The following is a 23,547-nucleotide window of genomic DNA, read 5'->3' as shown; positions in this document are numbered from 1 at the left end:
GCAAGTACCTTCCAGGAAAATGAATGTTGGTATTTAAACAAGGCACAATCTCAGAAGAAAAAGAAATCTATGGAAAATACTGAAATAAGAGGATTATCATTGTGACGAAGGGCTACAGTTTTAATTATGTCAGGGGTTACTAGTGGTCTTCATTCTTTGCATGTAACCCAGTTTAATGAGAATTAACTGAGAGTCATTCTTAAGTGTCTATTGGTTTCTTATACAGTTCTTTGCATTTTAAGTGAGATTAATAAGTGAAAACGTTGTAGCAAAAGGCTCTGATTTATTGAACGATTCATGAAGTTTCAATGACGTTGTTATGGTCAATTAGTCTTATTAAAATACACCAACTGCCCCTTTTAGGGAAGCTGATAAGGCACATAACAGCTGTTAGAGCCTCTTTATTCTTTGCATTATACGGTTAACTTTGCTCAGCAATTTATGCAAAGTTCTATCTTTTTTTTTGTAACCGAAGTTATCAGTTCTTTCTGAATAGGATTAATGTAGATAACATCATATAATTAACAAGAGATGCAAAAATTGAAAGTACAATTTGTATAAGAATTATATGAGGGAGAATGATAATTTCTTACCTTGGACTTTTAAAGGGATATAAAGAAAAGCAAAATAGAGCAATTATTTGAAAGGATTAAGGTCGCCGTCTCTTTTAAAAGTTCTGTTAAATGAGGGATTTACAACCCACTGTCTTAAAATTAAAATTCTGCATTTGCTGGAGAGAATTGGTCATTTATTATCCTTTTGACCTGTGAAATGATAGACATTAGTAAATGAATGATCACATCAAGAGAGCTTCTTAGGTCCCGAATGCTGGGCTTGGGAAGCTGGGGTTTGCTCGGCGTTGCCTGAGGACAGACTGCCGCAGCAGAAGCAGTGTGCGAGGGTAGGAAGTGCACTTTACAAGCAAGAGTCTGAAAGTGTGGGTATTTATTGACAGTGTAACTTTGGATTTTTCATTTCAACTCGAAATCTGAGTTTTTTCATCCCTTAGAGGAAAAGTGATTGATTCTGCCTGTTTCTTGGTGCTGTATTTATGAAAGGTACAGTTTGTACTTGGCTTGTCAGTAAGGATGTGAATGAAGCAGCATGTAACAGAAAATTCAGTTAACAGTAAACAGCTGACTTAAAAAACCAAGTGTCTTTTTTGCATGAAAAAGAAAGCTCTTCTAGGTTGGTATAGCAGTTCTGTAATGTTACCAAAGACCACCCTGCCTTTTTTCCTACCCAAGTTCCAGGCTGAGAAAGGAGAGGGGATCAGGCAGCAAAAGGTGCCTGCCAGCTGAGGGACCCTCGTGAGCCTTCCCAGAGCCCCCGCCCCGCAAGCGTCTAGCAGTGCCAGTTCGTGTGGGCCGGAGCCTAGTCATGTGGCCCCCTGGGCACAGCGTTGTCCTTCTGTTACCAAGGAAGAAGTAAGAGTTTATGCTAGGTAAGCAATTAGCAGTCTTTTCAATGTGGCTAAAAGTTACGGCCAGGATTTTAAATTTATGTAAGTGGTGAAAAAGAAAGTGACGTCTGTGTTCAAAAAGGAACGAAGACAATGAGGAAAAATGGTATCGCGAGCTTAATGACACCGACTGTTTGTTAACCTTTGACTTTATACAGCCAGTACCAATAGCAGTAAGCCAGTTTTATTTTAAAGCTTTGTTTTAGATACTCAGGCGCTCAGGTTCTCTTCTCCGTTTGGACAAACAGAGGCGATCCCGGGCCCGCACGTCTTCCCAGGTGGTCTCTCTCGGGTCCAGCGTGCTCTGACGTCTCCAGAGAAGTGACCCACTGCTGTCAGTGGGGCTCAGTTCGTGTATCAGCCACTGCCTCTCCTTCTCAAGAATACCTGCATTGCCTGCCCCCTTCTTTCTAATCCTGCCACCGCCTGGCTCTTATGCGTGCTTTCTTCGTCTTGGGAGATGGGCGTCTTCCTGGTTGGATTTGACGCATTTGTCATTAAAGCTGTCTCTTTCCCAACGTGGCTCTCCCTCATTTGTACACCTCAGTGTGGCTTTCAGCTTCTTTGGGGCCTGTGCGTGACCTGCCGTGATCTTAACCTGGCCCCCGCTGCCCTCCGCCCGCTGTCCCAGGCTGCCACAGCTTGCCAGTGGCACTTAGAGCTTCAAGGTTAAGCCCACAGCCCCCCCCCCCCCCGCCCTGTCCATTCTTACTCCACTGAACCCGCTTCCTGAGCCGGAAGCTCCCTGTGTGCTCAGCCTGGGTCAGCTGTTTCTTTCTGACCTGCAGGCGGCGTCCCTGCTCCCGCCTCCTGTATCTGTCTCTCAGAGGTTGCTCAGATAAGAACTGCTGATTTCTTTTACTCAGTCAAGCCAGCCATGGGATTTCCACGGCTCTCTGACTTCACTTGGTGAGCACATACTGGTTTTCTTGGCTCTGAAGCGCACACACACACACAGTCTCACACCATTACATGTGCACATGTGACTGTGAAACAGACAGGTAAGGGGGTGTGAAAGTAAGTCCCTCCCACTGCTGTTCCTACCCAGCAGTGGGTAGCGTAGGGGTAAGTGTGCGTGCCCTGGGGCTGAGTCCGGGCTCCAGGGCTTTCTAACCTTGTCCCTTGTTCAGGTCATTGAGGTTCTCTAAAGACTTCCCTGAGTAGGGTTGAGTGAGACGGCAGAGAAGCTCTCTGCAGAGTCAGCCAGTAGCAGTGGTGCGGGCTGAGGGGGTCTGGGAGCTCAGGACTAGGTAAAGGCACGGGGGTGCAGCCCAGGGAGGTGGTGCGGCTGGGCTGTGCTTTGGTCTCAGGTAAGTCTCCAGCCGTGGCCTGATCCCGGGGGTAGAGCTCTGGAGCGTAAGTCCTCCCTCAGAGTTGTCCGTCCTGGGGCCGAGGGCACGGGCCGTGTCAGGCAGTCCTTGGCAAAGCAGCCCGCACCTGCCAGGACGGCCCTTGCAGCACCTGAGGATGTGGCCCAGCGCGATAAAGGAGACCTTGCGTGTCCAGCACGAGAGCGTCAGGGGGGTGAACTGACCTAACAGCCCCAAGCCCTCAGCAGTTCGGCACCATGAAGTTTATTTTTCACTCAAATAACCCTCTGGGTGTCCTCCTCTGCCCCTCAGAGGCCTCTCTCTCCATCCGTTGCAGGTGGGCAAAGAGTGGGATTATTCACAGGAGGTTGTCTTTAATTGACCAGGTCTGGAACTGGCCCCCGTCACTTCTGCTCACATGCCATTTACCAGAACTTGGTCACATGGCCAGTCAGCCTGCGGTCCTCCTGTGTGGTTTTACGATGGTCATGTGTCTTACATGTGCGTGATTCCTCAGTTAGATCCACAGCCAAGAAAGGGAAGATGGCCTGGGCTGCTGCCTTAACAGCAGTGTTGGAAGTACACCCCACCAACTCTCCACCTAGTTTCCATGCTGGGAGACAGTTGTAGGGTGAAGACGAGTGTCCACGTTCATGTCGCTTTTCCTCTCTCATTATATGACACCGTCACAGTGCAGGCTAAAATCATTCCCACCCTACAGGTAAGTCAGAGAATGAGAGTCTGTTGATCTCGGCTTCTCTTTGGTCCTGCTGCGCTACATGTGTTCCTGGTCTGCTCAGCTCAGGAGCCTTGGGGATTGATTGCCAGCATCTAGGTCAGCAGATTCTAACCTCCTTTATTTCCTTACCTCCTTTATTCAGCCACCCACTGACTGTGTGCTCCGAGGCAGCCAGCTCTGCAGCCTGCTGTGATCAGATGGGCGCTAGGCTGCCCTTGCTTACAGAGGCAGGCAGTTCATTCATCCACGACGTGTTTATACGACTCTGTGTGCCAGGGTCTGTGCTGAGCATGGAAGTTCACTGGTGAATAAAACAGACACGGTCTCACCCGCACAGCTCCGTCAGCTGAAGGGTAGAGAGAAGTGGGATTTGAGGAAGATTAAGGAGGTGAAATTACTAGTACTCAGTAGTACCTTATCTGTGAAGGCTTTCTGGTTTGAACTCGAAGGAGAGCTCAGGAAGGGGATCTGTGCTGATTTGTCTTTTACGTTGAAGGGAAACATGTAAACCGTCGGAACCCATATAGTAATATTTGCGGTCTGGAGTGCTATCTGCAGAACTGTCACGTAAGGACGACAGTGACAAGCACAGCGAGCTCTTGCTGTTGGCTGGGTGCTGTTGTAAGTACTTTGCCCGCGTTCCATCTTCTCCCACGAGGAAGGTACTGTCCGTTACCGCTATTTTACAGGTGGGGGAAACCAAGGCCCAGGGAGGTTCGATCACGTACACAAAGCTATGCCAGTGGGTGGGAGGGCTGGAAGACACAGGCTGAGAGAGCCCGCTGGTCTAGCTCTGGAGTCCACTTTCTCAGTCACTGATGGCTTTAGGACAGAGGATCATTTGGAAGTGAGAATAAAGTTCTAGTTCAGTATTACTGATGAAGAAAGAATTCTGGGGTCTGTTTTCTGTATTGCTAACATTTGAATGCCTTTGTATATGCAGTCAGCACGTGGATGATTAGTAAAAAGAAGGTTTGGGGAAGAGAAAAATCACAATATTAAAATTCAAAAGGGGGGAGATTTATGATTCCAGTATATTTTCAGTTTAATACCAAAAAATATCTTTAGAAGTTAATACTCAATATAATCTTCCAGGAAATCTGAAAGTGCTTAGCGACTTGAGAAGTAATATACCTAGTTCTCAGGGCAGCTTGAAATTTTTATTCTGAACTAACCACATCAGTCTTTTGAGTTCATTCTCATAATTCAGTAACTGCTTCCTTTTAGAAAAGGATGAAGAGGGGTGTTAAGGAGAGAACACTTCCCCTGGTCTCAACCTGTGGCTAAGTAAAAGTCAAAATTTAACAAACCTTCTGCTTACAGTCTACTTTTCCACTTACATTCTGCCTTATCTGTAATGAGAAAACCTGTCTTTATGAGGGCTTGAAATTAACTGTCTAATGGAAGGAGGAAAGAAGGTTATAAAGAGCCTGTTGCCGCTGCAGCCATGTGGCGGTGCCGTTCAGAACTTCATCAGTGGGGGGTGAGACTTGAGGCACTAAAATGCGATCATGGAATTCATACATAACCACAGCTTGCAGAAGGAACCGTGCATTTTCCAATTCTCTGTAAGCCCAGCATGATGTGAGCCTGGCAAGAAAAGCAGCAGTAAACATCGGGGCTTCACATGTTAAATAATGAAGAAAGCCCTGTTTGGTAGTCAGGTCAGAAAAGTCAGGAACCTCTTCCCAGCTTGTAACTGTGAGCAGAAATCAGGGATGCAGGATGAGGAGACTCCGTCACTCCCTGACTCCTCTGCCGCTGGCGGAGGAAGCGGCTCTGGAGCGGCGCTCCTGCACGCGGGCCTGAGTCCTGCCTGCGGCTGTGATGCTGCGGACCACGCGCGTCCCGCAGTGACCCTCCGAAGTGGGGCTGGGCTGGGCTGGGCGGAGGGAGCGCGCCGCGCCGCCGCATGGGGGGACGACGGTGTTCTCAGCGACGCGGGCTACGCTCTGCTCTACCCTCTGCTGGAATTAGTGAGATGGTTGTAAGTTGGTGAAAAGTTCCCATAGTGAGTGCTGCTGCTTCCTGGCTGTTCGTACAACCCAGTACTTAAGGGCTAAGTGGACGTAGCCCCAGTGGACTTCCCTTTCTCCCCTCCATCCTTCTTTCTGACACCGTCTCCCTGTCTGTGCTTTTCTGTCAACTCATGGCCGTAGTGGTGACTGATAGGGCTGGTGGGGCATGAGTCCTGGAGTCTCCTGCCTATGGTGCAGATGACAGCTGGTCAGCAAGTCTGCAGTGTGGAGCTTTCCACTGCTGTTATAATTCCACACACTGCTCCTATTGTTTTAGTGAAAAATCTGACCAAATGCAGTAATAGAGTGAGACAAATTTTTTTTAACGAATAGACTGCTGCTAAAAATTAGCATCGAGCACATGATTCACACTAGAAAATTCTCTGTAGCCACAGGAGAATGAAAGCGGAGGGGACAAAGAGGAAGCCAGACGCCGGGACTGCCGAGGGGAGGGGCACCCGGCAGGGGTGAGGAGCACCTTTCCTGATAGAAGGGTTAGAGGGGGCAGCTGGTGAGGGCTGAGGGGCTGGAAGCCGCTCAGAGGTGGGAGCACAGCCTGGGCAGGAGGAGGAGCTGACCGGGAAGAGGGGAGAAACCACGAGAGACGTGGAGGGCCAGGTGACGGTAACAGAGCCTTGCAGTGGTTCCGATTCTGTGTAGGGGGTTTCACCCACAGCACTCAGCAGTCTCTAGAGAAGTGGGATGCTGGGGGCTGCCTGTGGCCATGGTCTCCGGAAATGGTGAGGCAGCAACACAGGCGGTTGGTGAGAGAGTGGGGGAGGAACAGGAGGAAATGGAAGTTTCTTTACACGTTTTGGCAGAAACAGAAGCACAGAGTGAACTTGTTCCAAAGAAGTCAGTGGAACATGGCAGTTTGTACATGACGCGGTGGTCTCCAGGGTTCCCAGTTCTGTGTTGGTTGTAGATGATCCTTTTCATATCTAAGTCAAGGGGAAAAGATTGGTTTTTAGAACACCCAAATGCAGTAATTTTGATTAGATTTATATCATACGGATTGAAACTTTTCCTGCTGCATTTTAACTTGCTTTTCTTGAATATTGAAATCTGTGACTTTAAAAAAAAATGGTGTCACTTTGGACAAATTATTTAATGTCCCCAGTTGTGAAATGGGACCTAGAGCCCCGTCACCACTGTGCTATGTGCGCACGAGCTCAGGCGGTCCTACGCTTCGCCCAGGGCCTGCTGTGCAGGGTGTGAGCCGCGGGTGAAGGCCGCCGCGGGTGTGCTCAGGTCCTCACCCATCCTTACTCTTAAGTGCATGCTCGTGTTGGCCTCACTAGGGTTGTTTATTTAAATCCTGTGCAAATCACTGCAGTTGTTAGTCACCGTATGGTAGAAGTGTGTCCGGGGTATTGGCTCACATACACACACAGGCTGAGAATCCTTGTTAAATAGAAAGAATTATCACCCACTCTTGTTGCTTCAGAATAGGCCTGCCAGACCCTAGCCCTGGCTCTGACTCGATTCTCAAGTCTCCAGCCTGGCTCCCACTGGGCTGTCAGAGCAGCCTGACACTGAATCCGGGTAACTACACCACGGAAGCACACAGCGAGTCCTAGACCCTGCGTTTCACCAAACCACTCCTCAGGTCTCCCTGCCCTGGACCGTCCTGACGCTCCCCCGTGCAGATGGCAGGTGGCGCCAGCGCTGGTCCAGGTTCAAGACATAGACAGACCTGCGGCCCCTCCCTGGCGTGGCAGCCCTCCTCCGATGGGCCGCTTCCCTGCCCCAGGGGCTTTCGTGGGGCTTCTTGTGGTGCCTTTCTGTGGCTGGGGTCTACTGTTGGTAAGCTAAAACCGCATGGAAAATACATACATTTCACTTTCAAAAGATTTTTAAATTTCATTATTTCTTTTACCTTTTACACCAGCTTATTTTAGGTAGTGGTACTGTTAATGAGCCTAACCTGTCCCTTCTGTGTTTATCTGTTTGAAACTCTTCCTTGGTGTCCTCTCCTCCAGAAGAGTGACAGTCAGGTGTGCATCAGAATACTTTAAGGAACAAAGCTGTACATTTGAAAACAGGTTTTACTTAGGTGAGTGTTGCTAATTTGTGTAGTCAAGTTGCATGGATGAGAGGCAGCATGGCCAGTCACACCTTGCCACAAACCAGACGGCAGACAATTTTAAATTTTATTTTCTGGGCCACTCCAAGAAAAATGGTTTAAACTTTAAAAAAAAAAATAATGACAGGACTTTGATTGCTAGCTTATTATCATCCAGAAAGTTGTAAAGATTATTTGAGAACAGTTTTTGAAATACATGTATATGTAAGAAAAAAGGTCTGTAGGACTATAGACAGAATACTAACGCTGTATTCTAGAAAGAAATACTTTATTAATAAATCTTCTTGTAAAGTTACCTGGCAAAACATCCATGCAGATGCATACCATGTGTTTCATTGGCGTCACACAAAAATAAGAGTAGTTTTAGAACAAGAGGAAGGCCTGTGTGGTGGGAGAAGGGGCGGGCCCACTGAGCCTCCTCGTGCGGTCTGATCGGCAGCACCGTCTGCAGCTGACGCCTGGAGCTGGTTTTCTCCCTGGCATGTTACTGAGTGAAAATAGTGAATGTTGAAGAATGTCTGTTTCAAAGCGTCGTACCAGTAAAGTCTCAAATTACCATTATGAGAAACTGTGTACACTTATTGGGGATGAGAAAACCTTCATGATTCAGTATGCGTGTGTACAGCATGTATTCTCAGTATACAGCTCACGTGTCTCGGTTCCTGGTGTTCATCACTTCAGCTGATGCCTTTATCTAGAGTGAGAAGTAGCGCTCCCTACTGTCAGATGCCAGACGCTGACGCCGCGGGAATGTTCTTGATTTCAGCTGAACGAACAGACAAAGACTGCAGGAGGCATGGCTTTGGGGCTTTCTGTTCCACGTGTCTTAGGACAGTGTGTTTTTGTAAAGATGCGGTATTTGTGTTTAAACGTAATTTTGTTAATGGCATGTAGCCAATAGTCGTCTGGGTTTGTAGTGTTTATTCTAGTGTTTATTTTGCTTTATTCTTACAATGTTGTGGATAGAGCAGACCTTTAAGGAAAGAAGGAAGGGAAATGTAGTTTGCAAAAAAGCATTTTCAATATTATAATACGATGTCACGTTTAGAGAGAACAGCTAATTGTATTAGTAATAAAAATGACAGAAGTCAATAGAATTTTAGATTGATAAGAAAGAAATACGATCTTTGAAAAGTGAGAAATACTGCAAAGATCGAGGTGTTATTAAATGAAAATTATTTTGATGATACAGCATGTGTAATTAATGAATTCCTTCTGGAAAAGGAAGTAGAAAAAACTTGTGAGGCTTTCTTTAAATTTCTCATCCAAAAATATGAGGCTTTCTTAAGCAAATGTGGTGTTTAAAAAATCTCTGTAAACACTCGAAAGGCCAATTAGAAAATGAAGTAATTTTTTAAAAATTGAGGTATAGTTGATTTTCAGTATTGTATTTCAGTTGTACAGCACAGTGATTCAGAATTTTTACAGATTATACTCCATTTAAAGTTGTTATAAAATATTGGCTAAAATATGAAGTAATTTCAGTTTGTAGAGTTCTAGTAGCATGAAGTTATTTAAAAAAATGGTAATCTATAAAAGTTCAAAATTTTTTTATCCAGGAAATCTGTATATTTTTTATAGTAATGTGGTTTCTTAAACATTTCATTTTCCTGGTTCGTCAGAGATTGCCGATTTTTGTTAAGGTCCATGTTCAATTTCTTTTTCTTGTTTTGAAGTAAAGCAGCTTCATAGCTGTGGATTATGGTTGTGTTAAAAAAAGTAGCAAAGAACAGCACGTTTGAGAAGATAAATGTCAGGAGCATCAAAAGCAAACATTTAGTCTCTCAGACGAATGGGCGAGAGGTCAGTAACTGCGTGACTTCAGTGAGCTCAACAGCAGTGTTCTCCTAGTGCCGGACTGCTGCTGAAACTCTGAATTATGTTCTAGATGCTGCATTTTTGTGCTTGACGGTTTCGTTGTGTCAGAATCCCCTGTTTGGTGACATGAGGTTATGTACATGTAGGAGAAAGGGTTACAGGAGATGAGCTACTTGGATGTTTTCAGAGGAAAACTTAGAAACATGTACAGCTTTCTGAAAATTGCAGTTTCTTTGCCTGCCTTTCACCCTCTTTTCCTGTTGTCCTTTAGGGCCCTCCAGAGTTTCCACAGCACACACCTGGACCTGTTCCCAACAATTTCAGCCAACCCCCGCGGCTTCCTCTTCAGGACCAGTGGAGGGCCCCGCCCCCTCCCCAGGAGCGAGACCCCTTCTTCTTAGGAGGTAAAGAGGGCACAGAGTAACGGAACGAAGCTGTACTGGGCCGTGTGCCTGAACGTGTCTATGTTTTAAACAGTGTTTAGCTCCCAGTAGGAGATCTCTTTAATAGTGTCAGATTTCTGTGCCATGGCCCTTCTGCCTGTCATTTCAAATGCTAAAATTGGACATTATTGGTATCTGAAATGTGACAGCCTCGTACAGAGGAAGAAAGTGTCTATAGAAAATGACTAATGAAGCAATCTAGAAATAAGAGGCAAAATCTAGAATTCCTTTTAGATATCCAGCCACCACTTGTGAGTGATTTTTGTCCATAGTAGAACAGTACGTGAAAGTGACTTCTGTGAAGTGCGTGTTCTGTGCATCCAGAGGGTAACGATGTTGCCCCACCCCTCAGTTTCAGGTGAACCGAGGTTCCCAAGTCATCTCTTCCTGGAGCAACGAAGTCCCCCGCCACCACCACCACCTCCCACGCTTCTTAGCAGTGGTCACCCGGTGCCCACGCCCAGTCCCTTACCGTTCACCCAGCCCGGACCAGCGTTTAATCAGCAGGGACAGCAGCCCGTGTTCCCCAGAGAGAGGCCCGTGAGGCCAGCCCCCCCGCCACCAGGTCCGGTGGGGATTCTCCACTTCAGCCAGCCGGGGCCCGCCGCCGCACGGCCGTTCCTTCCGCCTCGACAGCCCTTCCTGCCCGGCCCCGGACAGCCCTTCCTGCCCGCCCACACACAGCCTAATCTTCAGGTATGGGTCCCGAGCTGCGTGGAGGGGGTGCCTGTGGCTGTGGGTCTTGGTGTCTCATAACTGAAGTCAAGAAGTTTCCCTTTGCTATTCTAGTCCGCTGAGACGTAGAGAGGAAGTAAGAACAAGAGGAGTAAACACTAATGTGTTCTTTATTACAAACTTTCTTGACAGTATCGTCAATCTCCTTAATCATAGGAGAAAAGGAAAAAGTGTCATTTTGGGGGAAATAAAGCATTTCCCCAGTATTAAGATTTTGTAAAGGATATACTGTATACCGCTAATAAAATTAAGGCATGTTTTGATACCGCCTGTGCTCATCACTGCAAGAGTCTTAAAAGGGCTGCCGGGAAGTAAGATTACGTTTCAGAGCATGTAGTGGTGGGAAAGGAAGTGTTGCCGCTCCCTCATTATCTGAGAGGTTGGAGCGCCCTCTGCTGACGGGCCGTGTACATCCACTGCCTGGAGTCGGCTGTATCTTTCTTACCCGGCGTGTTGCTGGCACTTTATGTTTGCTCCTGAGGTGTACAATGATGATACGCTTGAACCACAAAGAACATGTGTCTAAAGTGAAAAAAGGAAAATGATTATTATTTAAGATGTTAAAGTAGGGTAAAAAGTTTTTGTTTTTCTTTTTACTAAAAAAAAAAAATGTAACTGCTGCGTCTCCGTCGCAGGAGTAAGTGTAGATCAGCACTTTAAAGGGAGTTAGGTCATGCCGTCCGCTAGACACTGTCACTGTTAACATCTGGGTGCGCACGCTGTTCAGTCTTTTTAGTACGCGCATCGTCACCACTGTGCTTTTCTTCCCAGTTAACGTGTTGTATGATCTCATGCCAGTGCATCAGCTTCCACTGCATCATTTAAAAATACTGCACAAGTTGACATTTCATGGCTGCCACTGTGTTTCACACACATTTACTGGTTTCAGTACTGTGGTATTAGAAATAGTGCTGTAAGAAATATCCTTGAGGTTGTGTTTGCCTGCATCCTAAGTTATTTCCTTAGGATAAATTCCTGGATTTCAGGATTTAAAGGATTTAAAATGCGGGATAGTTGCTTTGGGTTTATTACTGCATTTAAGATAATACTACCTTCATCAGTAAATCTAAACTGGAATTTTAGTACCTCTTGAAGCTTTTTTCTGGTATTGGCTTTGTTTTTTTTTTTTTAAGAAAAGACTGAATTGGAACATAAACAGTATATACATCGTAAACGTTTGTTTCTCTCTCTTTTTTTTTGCCATGGAAGGGGCCCCTGCACCCGCCGCTGCCTCCTCCACACCAGCCCCAGCCGCAGCCGCAGCCCCAGCCGCCGCTCCAGCCGCAGCACCAGCCCCCGCTCCAGCCGCCCCCGCAGCACCAGCCCCCGCCCCAGCCGCAGCACCAGCCGCAGCAGCACCAGCACCACCACCACCTCTCCGTCCCGCCTCCGCCCCTGCTGCCCATGGCCCAGCCGCAGTTCAGGCCTCACATGCCGACGGCTCAGCCTCAGCCGAGCGCCAGTCGCGTGCAGTGCCCCCAGCGCCAGGGGCTGAGGCATGTGAGTGTCCACCGCCCCCGGCTGTCTTCCGGGGATGCCTTTCCCGTGTCTAGATGCTCCTGTAGTGATAGGTGATCCTATTCATTGACACATAACTTTAGAAAATATTCTTGGGTAATAGTCATTCTACCTTTGCCAGTGGCTGCTTATTTGGTACGTAGATTGTCTCCTTGGGCAGTGTATGAATTAGTAAGTGAATTCAGGAAGAATTTACTGAATACCCTTTGTTGTCGGGCACTGCTCTAGTTCCTGGGAATACAGCAGTGAACAAAAGAGACACATTTGCTGCCTTCCGGGAGCTTATGTGTAACTGTGAGGGATGACCATGTTTACTCGTGAGGTTGTGCTCTCAAGTACCATCAGCACGTGTGGGCTGTCAGGCGTTGAAGGACACTGGCCGTGGTCATTGTTACTGCCTTATCCACCATTAAATAACTACCTGTAAAGAGGCTGATGGTTCCAGGCTGTAGGGTGAGGCAGGGTTTTCCCTTTAGTCCTGTTCCTTTTGACCTTGAGTTTTAAGCATGTCACTTAGCTACTTTTAATCTCAGTTTTCTTTACACCTGCCTCTTTGTTTCTAAAGTAACACTGAGATTAAAATGATACAAGAAATAAGAAAGAATTTCTAGATCTGGGAAGAGGGTGCTCTGTTACCTGGGTTTTATCTGGTAAGAACAATGGCAGGCTGCGTCCCCAGCCTCGAGCTGAGCCGTCCTGGCTGCGGCCCTCCCCCAGCCACCTCACATGTCTGTAAGCTCCTCTAGGTGTCAGGTCTATGTGAGGAATCCTGAGGATGAACGTGACTGGGAATTTCCTCCCCGGTAAAACCTGCAAGCGTCTTTCTCCTCCAGGGAGTGGTTTTCCTTAGGACACTAACTTAATGCTTTGTTCTCTTCTGTTCTGCTTTGAATTTAAGGGACCCGTTGACCGTGGTGGCACCATGAGCCCCGCTGACTCCTTGTGTGGGAGTCCTTGTGGCTCTTTCGATTGTATTAAAAACGTCAGTCCCCGTCCTCTGAGGCATCAACTGCCATCACCTGGTGTAACACCCGTGAAGAGGAGCCTGTCTGTGGGCAGGGGTGGCACCTTTATCAGTCCCAGTCCCTGCTAGTAAGGTGTGCTGCCGCACAGAGCAGGAACATTCGTGCGTGGAAAAAATACTTGCTAGTGGGAAGATACCTGTCCCCTAAAGGAGGAGTCACTTACTCCGTTAGAGTGATTTTTTTAAGCATTTTTATCTAATGTACCTTTTTGTTTCTTCTCCCAAGTTTCTAGTTGTAATAAGAATTTCTTTCTTCTTGTTGTAGAATTCAGCTTCTCAGAATGTAACCAAACGACCAATGCAGCAGATGCAGCCAACTGCTCCAAGAAATAGTAACTTGCGTGAATTACCAATAGCACCGTCACACGTCATAGAGATGAGTAACAGTCGCTGCTCCTCCACACCCGCGGCCCAAGTAAAACCCACTGTTGGCACTTCAGCGCCCACGAGGCCCGGGGCGGGGCCCAGGAGCACGCAGGGGAAGGCTGCGGTGACGGCCAAGCCAGCCAGCCCTGTGGTTCAGCCTAAAGAAGAAGCAAAGACAGAACCGGAGGTGGGACTTTCTGAGTTAAAAGATAGTATTTGGTCTCACACAGGAGGCCTTATAATCATCCTGTACCTCTTAGTTCACTCTCAGACAGCGAGTTCTTCACAAAATCTTCCACTTTTTTTTTTTTTTTTTAACTGGGTCCTTCTTTAACCCAGCAGCGTGCTCACACAGGACACACTTTCATCCTCCCTGGTCCAGTGTTAGGTTGTATGTGCGCATTTATGCGGTCACAGTGTTCCATAGTGTTCCAGAATCTGTGTATGTCAGGGACCTTAGTAAACGATTTCTCTGAAGGGCCCAGGAAATAAATATTTTAGGTTTTACAGTCCAGATTGCTCACCTCTGCTGTGCTAGCATGAAAGCAGGTATAGACAGTTCTTAGGTCAGCGGGCGTGGCTGTGCTCTGGTAAGACTTTACGCCTGAGCCAGGTGTGGGCCCGATTTGGTGCATGGGCTGTAGTTAGCTGACCCCTGCTGTGGACTGTTAGGTTTCTGTGACTCTTTCTTCTTCTGTACCAGGAACTACAAGGAGGTAGGACCCCTTTTACTTTTGGCCTTTAAATAAGATTTTTGGGGGGTTTGTTTTGAATTGTATGTATTGCTGACTTCTAAATAGGCGTAGTATTGTAAGAATAAATAATAAATGTAAGTCAGTATTCTACATGCTTTCCTATTGACTTACTAGCTTTGGCTTCTGTGTTCTGTTTTGCTTAAAAGTGGCTCAGTATTAGTGCAGTACTAGTCATGAACGTTTAAACTGTTTCACGCTAGTAAAATTTACATCTGGGACATACCCCTTGAAGCTACTGGTCTCCTGTAAAAGAAGTGAGTGTGCTTGTTTGATGCTTCCCTGAGGTGGAGATGTAGTTCCTGGCTGCTCCCTAGAAATACAGATGTAAAAGTTGGACGGTATCTGGATAACGTAGGTTCTAACAAAGTGCAGGCGTCCAGTGCGGCGTCGGTTAGAAGCACCCTTGGCAGTAGCCCCCCACCGCTAGCAGTGTGGCCCTGAGCAAGCAGCCGCAGTGCTCACAAGTGCTGGCTTCCTTAGTTATTGGGTGTGCGAGCCTGCGATGTGGCAGAGATCAGTATGTGCAGGTTACACTAATATTGGCAAAATTTGTATAGAAGGTAATAAATATCATGTATTAACTTACTGTGTAAAAAGAATGGCACAACGAGTGTCCTTAGATAAGACTAAGCAGGTTGTTTTCGTAATCACCATAACCGGCACTTAACGCTGGGTTTACCTTTCAGTCAGTGAAACTGGGATTGGTAGTGGTCAGATTTTCTTCTAATAAATTGCTGTAGTGGCTGTAATAATGTTACCAAATCAGAAATGTAAACATAATGTGATGAAAGTATTGAGTTAACATTTAATAACATTGATTAGAAGAAGGGTGACATTTCAGTTTTAAAATCAATATATAAAAATGTAGATTTAGAAACTGGTTTGAGGTAGTTTATATAAAGAAATATTTGGTAAATATTTTGTCCTGCTTTTAGTTTATGTAGCTAGCTCCTCACTCACATGTAGGGACAGCTTTGGCTCAGGAAAATGAAGTCACATATACTTCCATAATAGCTGGCTAAATAAAATGAGAAAGGAGGCTTTTTAGGTGCACCGCTGGCCACATCTGACTGTCCCTCTCCTAACAGTTGATTTTAGTACGCCCCTGAAAAAGTCTTCTGTGGAGTCAGATGCTTTGTGCATGACATGGAACTTGCGGGTGGCCATAGTGTGCATGGAGTGTCTTAATTTGTTTGCTTTTAATTTTCTCTCTACATAGAAGGGGACCAGGAGTAAAGATTTTTTTACTTTTTAAAGTGTTCTGTTTGTTCTGCTTAGGTAAATGTGGTTTATCTTCTTGTACTCAGCCTACTGATAATGACGTAGTAAAGGATAAATCTATTTAGAAGTATGTCTACCTATATTCTTGGAACATATTTTAACTCTTTTTTGATTGCTTGGGGGAGAACCCTAGTGAATATTAATTATTCCCGTGTTTTAAACTGTCGGCCAATTTCCCTGGAATACCCTGGCCCCTGTGCTTTTTGAACTTCTTTTTTCTGTCTTCTCCTTAATATCACTTCTAGCTCTGTAACCTACCTGTGTAGCCCTCATCTACCTTCAAAATTGCTGTTTCAGATCTGTCCTCGACTTTGAAATTAGGTGACTGAGTTGGTCAGAATTGCTTCTAAAGTGACAAGGGAAGCCCCAGTGAGGGTTGGCCCCATGCCTCGTAGATCAAGGTGCCCGGGCTCTGGGGGCCCCAGCCAGCTCCTCCTGCGTTTTTGTTTCGACTCCCACCTCGTAAGGTCTCTTTGTGAGCAGCTGAATTCCGGGGAGAGTAAATCCTAGTATATTCTTACATAAAGGGTCTGTGAATGAGGATAGCTACAGTTTTTTTTAAGAAAATTATTACAAGTTTTAACAAACGGTCAACTTTCAATAAACTTTCCTCTTTGGATGCTTTTTTTTTTTTTTCAAGTTACAGACTTTTTCAAAGATTTTCTGGTAGACTTTCAGAATGCTGTGGGGCTGGCATGTTAAAGGCACTCCTTATATACCATTAATATTCCAGTACTGCAGTTGGCAGCATTTTGATTCTGAGAGTGCATGAGTTCAAGGTCACAGAGATTGACTTGTGCTGTTCATTATAAGCAATTATTCTGTGACAAATGAGTTTGAGATCAGGCTGAAAATTCTGTACGAAAAATCAATAGTTCTAATCAGGCCCTTTCAGGTCATTTATACCCCACCTTTTGTTGGTTTGTCAGAGAAGAGCCAGATAAAACCTGTGTGACAGCGAGGCCTCCTGACTGTTGCAGTTTCTATTTCAAACATATTTTGATATCTTAAATGAATAGTTTAATTGGTTTCAAACTTGTAAATGAGTGGAAATTTACATTATTTCATTTTTAATATTCTGATAAGATTTTCCAAATTAGCTTTAGCTGTGTAATTTTTTCTTCACTCCCCAGAGGAAGGAGTTGCACTTAAAGTCGATAAGCAGATTTTGAATGGCTTCTTTCAAATCCCAAATTAAAGGGTTTTTAGAAAGTGCATTTTCATGGTTTTGAAATAGACTGGAATGGTCACCCAGCCTTGTACTCCGAGTAAACCATGTGTTTTCTGTTTCAGTTTCCTGATGAAGATGAAGAGACGAGGTTATACCGCTTAAAGATAGAGGAACAGAAGCGCCTCCGGGAGGAGATCCTGAAGCAGAAGGAGCTGCGGCGGCAGCAGCAGGCGGGCGCGCGGAAGAAGGAGCTGCTCGAGCGGCTGGCGCAGCAGCAGCAGCTCTGCCCGCCCGCGGCCCCGGCCGAGCCGGAGGAGCCGACAGCTTCACCATCGCCCACCAACGGTACCCCGCTGCTCCCCTTCCCGGGGGCACAGGTCAGACAGAATGTGAAAAACAGACTTCTCATGAAAAACCAAGATGTCACTGTTTCAAACGTTCCGCCCAAAACATCCAATTTTGTGCCATCTGGTGCTCACGTGCAGTATCAAGGACAGCAGATGAAACCACTGAAACATCTGAGACCGGCCAGACCCGTACCTCAGAGCCCAGCTCAGCACAAAGCCCTGCAGGTAAAACCTGCAGACGGCGAGGGGCTGCCACCCCCTTCGCAGACTGCTCGAGTGGCGGCCCTCCAGGGCCGGCCCCCGGAGGTCAAGCCTGGCGCGAAAAGGACTGTCATGCACCGGGCCAGCAGCGGTGGCGGAGATGGGCCGCATGTCAGCTCCAAGGTCAGGGTGATTAAGTTGTCAGGCGGGGTAAGTTGACGAGGTTACCGGTACCTCTTGGCATCTGCGCTTCGCTTAGAGTGTCCTGATTCCTAGAGAAGGTTCCGAAGGAAGGCGTGTGCAGTCACCTCTCACAGTCACGTGCCACAGCCTCTGCCTGCTTGAAGCTGATGTGACAATTGTCATTCGGATTCTTCTTTCAGCTGGGACCCATGTTTCAGTGTCTCTTTGGGGTCTTAGTGAAAGACCAGTGTGACAGTTCCTAAATTAGACGTTTCTCAGTTTTAGCTTCTTTTTATAGATAATTTATGATAGAATCATCGAGTTTGTTTTAAAAGTAAAATTTCCTTTATGACAAAAACAAATAATTATGTGTAGCTTTAGATTCAGTGAGCAGCTGTGGCGGGGTGGGGGGCAGTGTGTGTGTTGTGTGTCTGCTTTTAAGCAGTACTGTTCCAAAGACTGTCCTGTCTTCCCTTTCAATCTAATTTCCCCCATTTGAGGGAAAAAGGGATTAACAGAATTCTAAAGTGAAATCATGTGTGATCTTACACGTACTTTCCAAAGTGGAGCACGTGTCATTTCTTTCTTGACTTTTAAACAGTGCTCATTTTAGACCATTTCCAGTAAAGTACAGGAATTGCAGTTTTCCACTGCAGTTTGGGTAAGTTCAGTACTTGAAGTTGCTGCAGATAGGGTCCCTTTGCAGAAGATTCTCCCATCAGCAATCTGTAGAATACTTGCTTCCTTTTCCTGCCACGTGGCCTTCACTTAACTACAGAAGACGATGCTTGTCTCTTGCCTTTATCACAGTGACTCTGCAGCAAACGCGCTGTGGCCTGAGCAGCTGCTGTGCTCTCTGACGGCGCTCCCCGCGGTGGGCACTTTGCACTATAAACTGGGGGAGGACGGGGAGAACCCTAAGGCACAGACTCTGGAGCAAACCAGCTACTGACGATTACTTTTAAGCCACAGAGTGTTTACAATAAGTAAAAGGAAAGGAGCTCTAATTCTCAGTGCATCCAGAGAAAGCAGTAGCACATAGGAGCTGGAAGGAGCATCGAGTTGTTTGCTGTGCTGGATTAAGGGCAGTTCATCGTTAGTTGTTTAATTGAGTTTTAGTTTCTAGGTTTGTAGACTAAAGATGGGAAGCATGTGCCAGGAGGAGACTTCTGGTAGACCCAGTCTGTTTTTCCTCCCCTCCATTCCTTGCGATTCAGAACGCTGATAAGCAGGCGGTCTGTATTATAGCACGTTGTTTTACATGAATTTGTTGTCTTTACCCAAAAACCTAAGCATTCATCAGTTTCCACGTGTCTTTGTGGTCTTTTGCTTTTGACCTTGTTTTAGTCGTGTCTTTTCAGTGTCTCCTTTTTCCTATTTGAGCTGTAAATGTGAAAGGACGGGCCCCGGGGCCATGGCTGGGAGTATGCCTTGCCCCTGGGGGGCCGCATGGTGCCGTGTGCCGACGTGGCTGCTGGAAGGTGGGGGCCGCGCGCTCTGGGCCCTGGTGGGCTGGGAGGTGTGGGCCGAGCTCTGCTGTCCACGAACAGCCTTCAAACTACTAAACACCTTTCCTTTAAAAGACTTTATCAATTTTAATTAGTAACAATTTTTTTTAAAGTAAATTAGTAAAGTCTTTTTTTCTGGAGGAAAAAAAATATTTTTTATGTCAGACCATATTCCAAAATCATGCTGTATAGTTTTACAAAACAGACAAGAAAGCGACAGGAATTTTACATGAAAATAGTTCTCTGCCAAACGCTGGAATAGTTTAGCTCTCTTTTTAATTCTTAAGTTAACTAATCAACAAGTTCTGTATCTTAGGATTTAGTTCAGCAACTCCTCCAGTAGCATGTTGGCAGTGCTTGACTTATCAGAAGATCAATGTCTGGAAGAAACAGTATTTCCCTCATGGCCGGCGTTTTTTGTTTTTTGTTGTTATTGTTGTTTGTTTTTTGTGGGGTGCTCGTCTGTTACGTCTTGTCTGTGGGACCCTTAACAGTCATTTCATTCCTTTGAACCCCAGTCTCCAATCTAAGAAGGGGGTGAGTAAGGTTGTAAGGAATAAGTAAATGAAACCAACCGTCTGACACATGGCCAGTACCTGATTAATGTCCGTTTTCTTTTTGGCCCCTCTCCTAAGGCCCCTTCTAGAAATACATTCCCTGATTTTATGCCAATTAGTAAGTAGTAGCTGCTATTTATCGAGTTTAGCGTGTATTCACTTCATCCTTATGAGTTATTTCCATTTTATGGGTAAATAAATTTGAGGCTCAGAGAAGTTATATTTGTAGCCCAGGACCACACAGCAGCTAATTGGTAGTGAGGCTTCTGAGTCCTGTGCTTTCTACCATTATTTGTCGTAGTAATTTTTGCTGCTTCCCTCTTCTGCTACTTAATTCTGGATTAGAGATAATATTCTACTGTTTCCAGTGAGTGTATAGCAGTCAGAATTGATTCAGAAAATTCTGACTGTGGGCTTGGAGAATAAAGGTAATGGTTAGGGTTCATTTTGCTTGCCAGTCCCACTTAGAGGTGCGGAAAGTACCCTGAGTGGTGAGTAGAGTCAGCTGTGGAATCCGGACTGGCGAGTGGCTGAGTTTCTGTATTCCCGTTCTAGAACCTGTGTGGATGACCTGTTAACAGCCCAGTAACCGCGTGGCCACTAGCCTGGTAGAGTGGGTTGAAGTGAATGGCGGTGTATCCTGGCCCAGTGGAGCTGTGATTTGCTGTGTGCTGTAAATGTATCTTTGGATGTTTCTGTATAAATCAAAGTAGGCCAGATTTTATATTTAAAATGTTGTGTTGGAATCATTAGGGGAATTTGAAATTTTAAAAGACCTTTTGTTAGAAGGCTAATCAGTTTCTGAATTTTAGTTTCTTCTGAACACTTAGATTTTATTTTCTGGATCTGTTAGGTGAGATTTAAAAGGAACAGATTAATGCTGCTTATGAAGAGTGTTAGATATTGGCAAATATGGCTTCTAAAATTCCATTTGCCTCCCCGAATGTTGTTTATATAGTAGTCTACTTAAAGAATTGTATTTGATGGAATGATTCTCTTTTTATTACTTAAAATACGGAAATATTCTCCATTTGCTCATTTCTCAGAAAGCTACTTTGAAGCATTGAATTTTCAGAAACCAAAAGAGCAACCTTGTTAACAGTTTTGTACATAACCAGTACATAATTTAGAAAAATTATTCAAGTAGTAACAGAACATATAAAAAATAGAAAATATTTACTTGCTGTAGTCATCGTCACCCATTCTTTATCATTAAACACCAGAAAAAGGAATTGGAACAAGCACGTGCCACGGGAAATTATGAAGGAATTTAATTAGGCCTGCAGCACTCTGTCTTCCAATCTGGGGAAACTTTGGAGTGTTTGCATCAGGTTACCTGGCCCGGGTGAACCTTGGCCTCCTCCTCAGGGAAGTGAGCGAAGCTTCTCCTCCCTTGGTGGCTGTGAGGGTCAAATGTCGTGGCACGTGTGAGGCGCATGGCACAGTGCCTGAGTGCTTGGTGGTAGCTCCGTAGATGCTGTTATCCTGGTCCAAGGGAGGAAAAATGGTTTATTTAGAGCGGCAGTTGATAGCGCTCTTTAAGAAAAAGCAAATTGTGAATTCAGCTGCTCCATTCCAATTGGGGTACTGAAAATTTTAAGAATTTGGCAGCAAGTTAGGTAAACAGTCCTTTGTGCTGTGGCCACACGGAGGAGGGGGAGAGGCCTGGGGCGCCTGGGCGGGAGAGCTGGCTGCCCGGCTGGGGTGCTCTTGTGCTTTGGTTTTAAAGGGCCGTCGGAGTGCTTCCCGCAGGAGGCCCCGATGTGTTTGTGCGAGCTTGCACTTGGGGCTTGGTCTGCATTTGTGGATTTCTTCTCTTTCTCAGAAGTTATTCTTAGATTCTCTCTAGAGAGGTGGCGGGAGAGGTGATACGTACACACCTGGTTTCTTTCTGTGGGTGAAGGACATTTTATTTTGATACATGTAATTTCAGTTCAAGGGATGTTACAAACATAGCATAAGGAGTTGCTTACACTGTTCATCAGATTTACTAGAGACAGAAGTGTTGGTGTTGGAGTCATCTGTCATTCTTCGGGGATGCTCATCTGAGACGGAGTCGCGGGCAGGGACAGAACTGTCACCCTCACTACCCCCTGTTCTCTGGCCGTGCCTTGTTGTTTCAGTGTGTGGCCCCCTGCTGGTGCAGACTCCCCTGCTTGTTCCCTAGGGCAGCACATCTGCACGCCCTCTGCCCCTCCTTGCCCCGCTGCGACCGCTGCTCTGCGGAGCTGTCTCCTCTGTCCTGCTGCTGGCTGAGGCTGGGTTTCCTCTTCAGTCATTCTTTGTCTCTAGGGTTTAATTTAGGCAGTTTCAAGTGTGTTACAAATATTTAAGAAAGATTTGTTGAAATAACTGAGAAAATAGATACCTTTTCCCTTAAAAAATATAGGCATTATTTATGGTTTCTTTACTAAAATATCAAAGGAGGGGTTAGCACAGTGTTTCACCCCCTATACTTCTGATTATAAAATTAATAGCTGTACATTGTAGTCATTTAGATGACACCAGTAAGCAAAATTTGGAAAAATCGAAAACAGCATTAATCCTTGTTTAATTCTTTTGGTCACCTTTTCATGCTAAAGTATATTGTCCCTCCCAAACGCCTTCTTTATTCAGTTTACAAAATGGGATTGTGTTTGGTTGCTTTTTGGTGAGTCTGTGGTGCCAACTTGTTCTGAGGGGGCCCAGGCCAAGGCAGAGCGCGTCTCACGCTGTGGTTGTCGTCCCGTGACCCTCGCGCAGCTGCCTGACCGGGGCTGGAGGATCAGCTGTCCTGCCCACTTGATTTCTGGCGGAAGCTGACTTGATGCCACCATGTGGGGCAGCACCCAGGAGCGAGGCCATGCCAGAGGGCCAGGGAAAAGGACTGAGTCAGCGATGAGGTGGCGAAGGACAGAACTGCAAGGGCTCGTGAGAGAAAGAGGGCTTCTGGGAAGACCAGACGGTGGGGGAAGCTCGGATAAGAGAAGCTGCTTTGACTCGGGGGAGGAGCCGGAGGTGGGGTGGGTAGGGCCGGGAGGCCCCTCTCGGGGAAGTGAGGGCAAGGCCCCCACCTTGCTGACCCTCTTGTCCTGCCATCCCTCCCCTCTCTGGCAGGGAGGGCGGCCGAGTGGCTGTACTTGGGCCTGGTTTGTGGGCCGAGAGGCTAATGAGCAATAAAGTGGCCAGAAAGCCAAGTAACAGGAGAAAGGAGGGAAAAGAGCGGTCACTCTTGATTAAATCGCTTATTTGATATATAGTCTAGAATCTTCTTTTACAGGAGAAACTGTTGTTTTTAAGAGCTGTGAAACACTTAAGTGGGAAGAATTGATAACTTCCAGAGATGAGACTGTTTAAGCATTCTTAAACGTATGACCTCTAAATTTGGGCAAAATAGTCTACTGTTCATTAGAAATCAGGTTTAATGAATTAGAATGTCTGCACATTAATTCATGGGTGTTTTTAGGCATATGCTGTTTGGCAGTGAACTAAGGGTTAAGTCAGGAATCACTCACTTGCAGTGAGGAGTCAGGACTTGCTGACCTGCCCTCTCCAGCAGAAAAGGAGTCTGGTTTCTCCCAATGTCTTGGGTAGCTTCCCTCTCCTGGCTTGACACAGCTGCCGAGAATAGGAGCCTCGTCATCTCCCCAGGGAAGTCGCCCAGCCCTGGGAAGCCGGTCCTTCTGAGCTGCTCACCCAGGGCAGGCTGGAAGCTTCACCCTTCCAGAGCCTGGAGCTTCACGCTCGTGTGGGGTGTGCTTGCTGGAGAAACCAGAGTTCACGAGCCCTGGCCCCACGGTCTCACTTCTAGCAGTCCTTTCCTTGTGGACTGGTGCGTTTGTGCTGTAGAAGCCGGAGGATCCTGGGGTATCACCCCTCAGAGGCTTGGGGCTTTGGGTGGTTTCTTCAAACGCTGACTAACTTTGCTTTTTAAAGATTTCCTCAAACTGAACTAACCTCAGAAAGGTAGAATGTTAAGAGAGACAGCACTCGAATAACTGCCGTATTGTCACCGTCCTGTGAAATCTAATGTTCGTGCCTCTCGG

General features: G+C 46.2%; 1 protein-coding gene across 10 annotated transcripts in view; it reads left to right on the top strand.

The window, feature by feature from the left end:
* Window positions 1-23,547, top strand: part of RBM33 (RNA binding motif protein 33) — a 103,405-nt gene that overhangs the window by 56,448 nt on the left and 23,410 nt on the right. For 8 of the 10 annotated variants that reach the window (XM_074366680.1, XM_074366679.1, XM_074366673.1 and 5 more), the window contains 5 exons: window positions 9,705-9,837; window positions 10,229-10,572; window positions 11,821-12,111; window positions 13,419-13,706; window positions 16,849-17,484. In XM_074366680.1, coding sequence (XP_074222781.1) covers window positions 9,705-9,837; window positions 10,229-10,572; window positions 11,821-12,111; window positions 13,419-13,706; window positions 16,849-17,484 — 1,692 coding nt within the window. The remainder of the gene's footprint in view (window positions 1-9,704; window positions 9,838-10,228; window positions 10,573-11,820; window positions 12,112-13,418; window positions 13,707-16,848; window positions 17,485-23,547) is intronic. The other 2 variants (XM_074366675.1, XM_074366674.1) reach the window with 1 other exon arrangement.

The sequence above is a fragment of the Camelus bactrianus genome, chromosome 7 (genome assembly GCF_048773025.1).
Source record: "Camelus bactrianus isolate YW-2024 breed Bactrian camel chromosome 7, ASM4877302v1, whole genome shotgun sequence".
Classification (NCBI taxonomy): domain Eukaryota; kingdom Metazoa; phylum Chordata; class Mammalia; order Artiodactyla; family Camelidae; genus Camelus; species Camelus bactrianus.
This window is presented reverse-complemented; position numbering and strand designations above follow the sequence as displayed.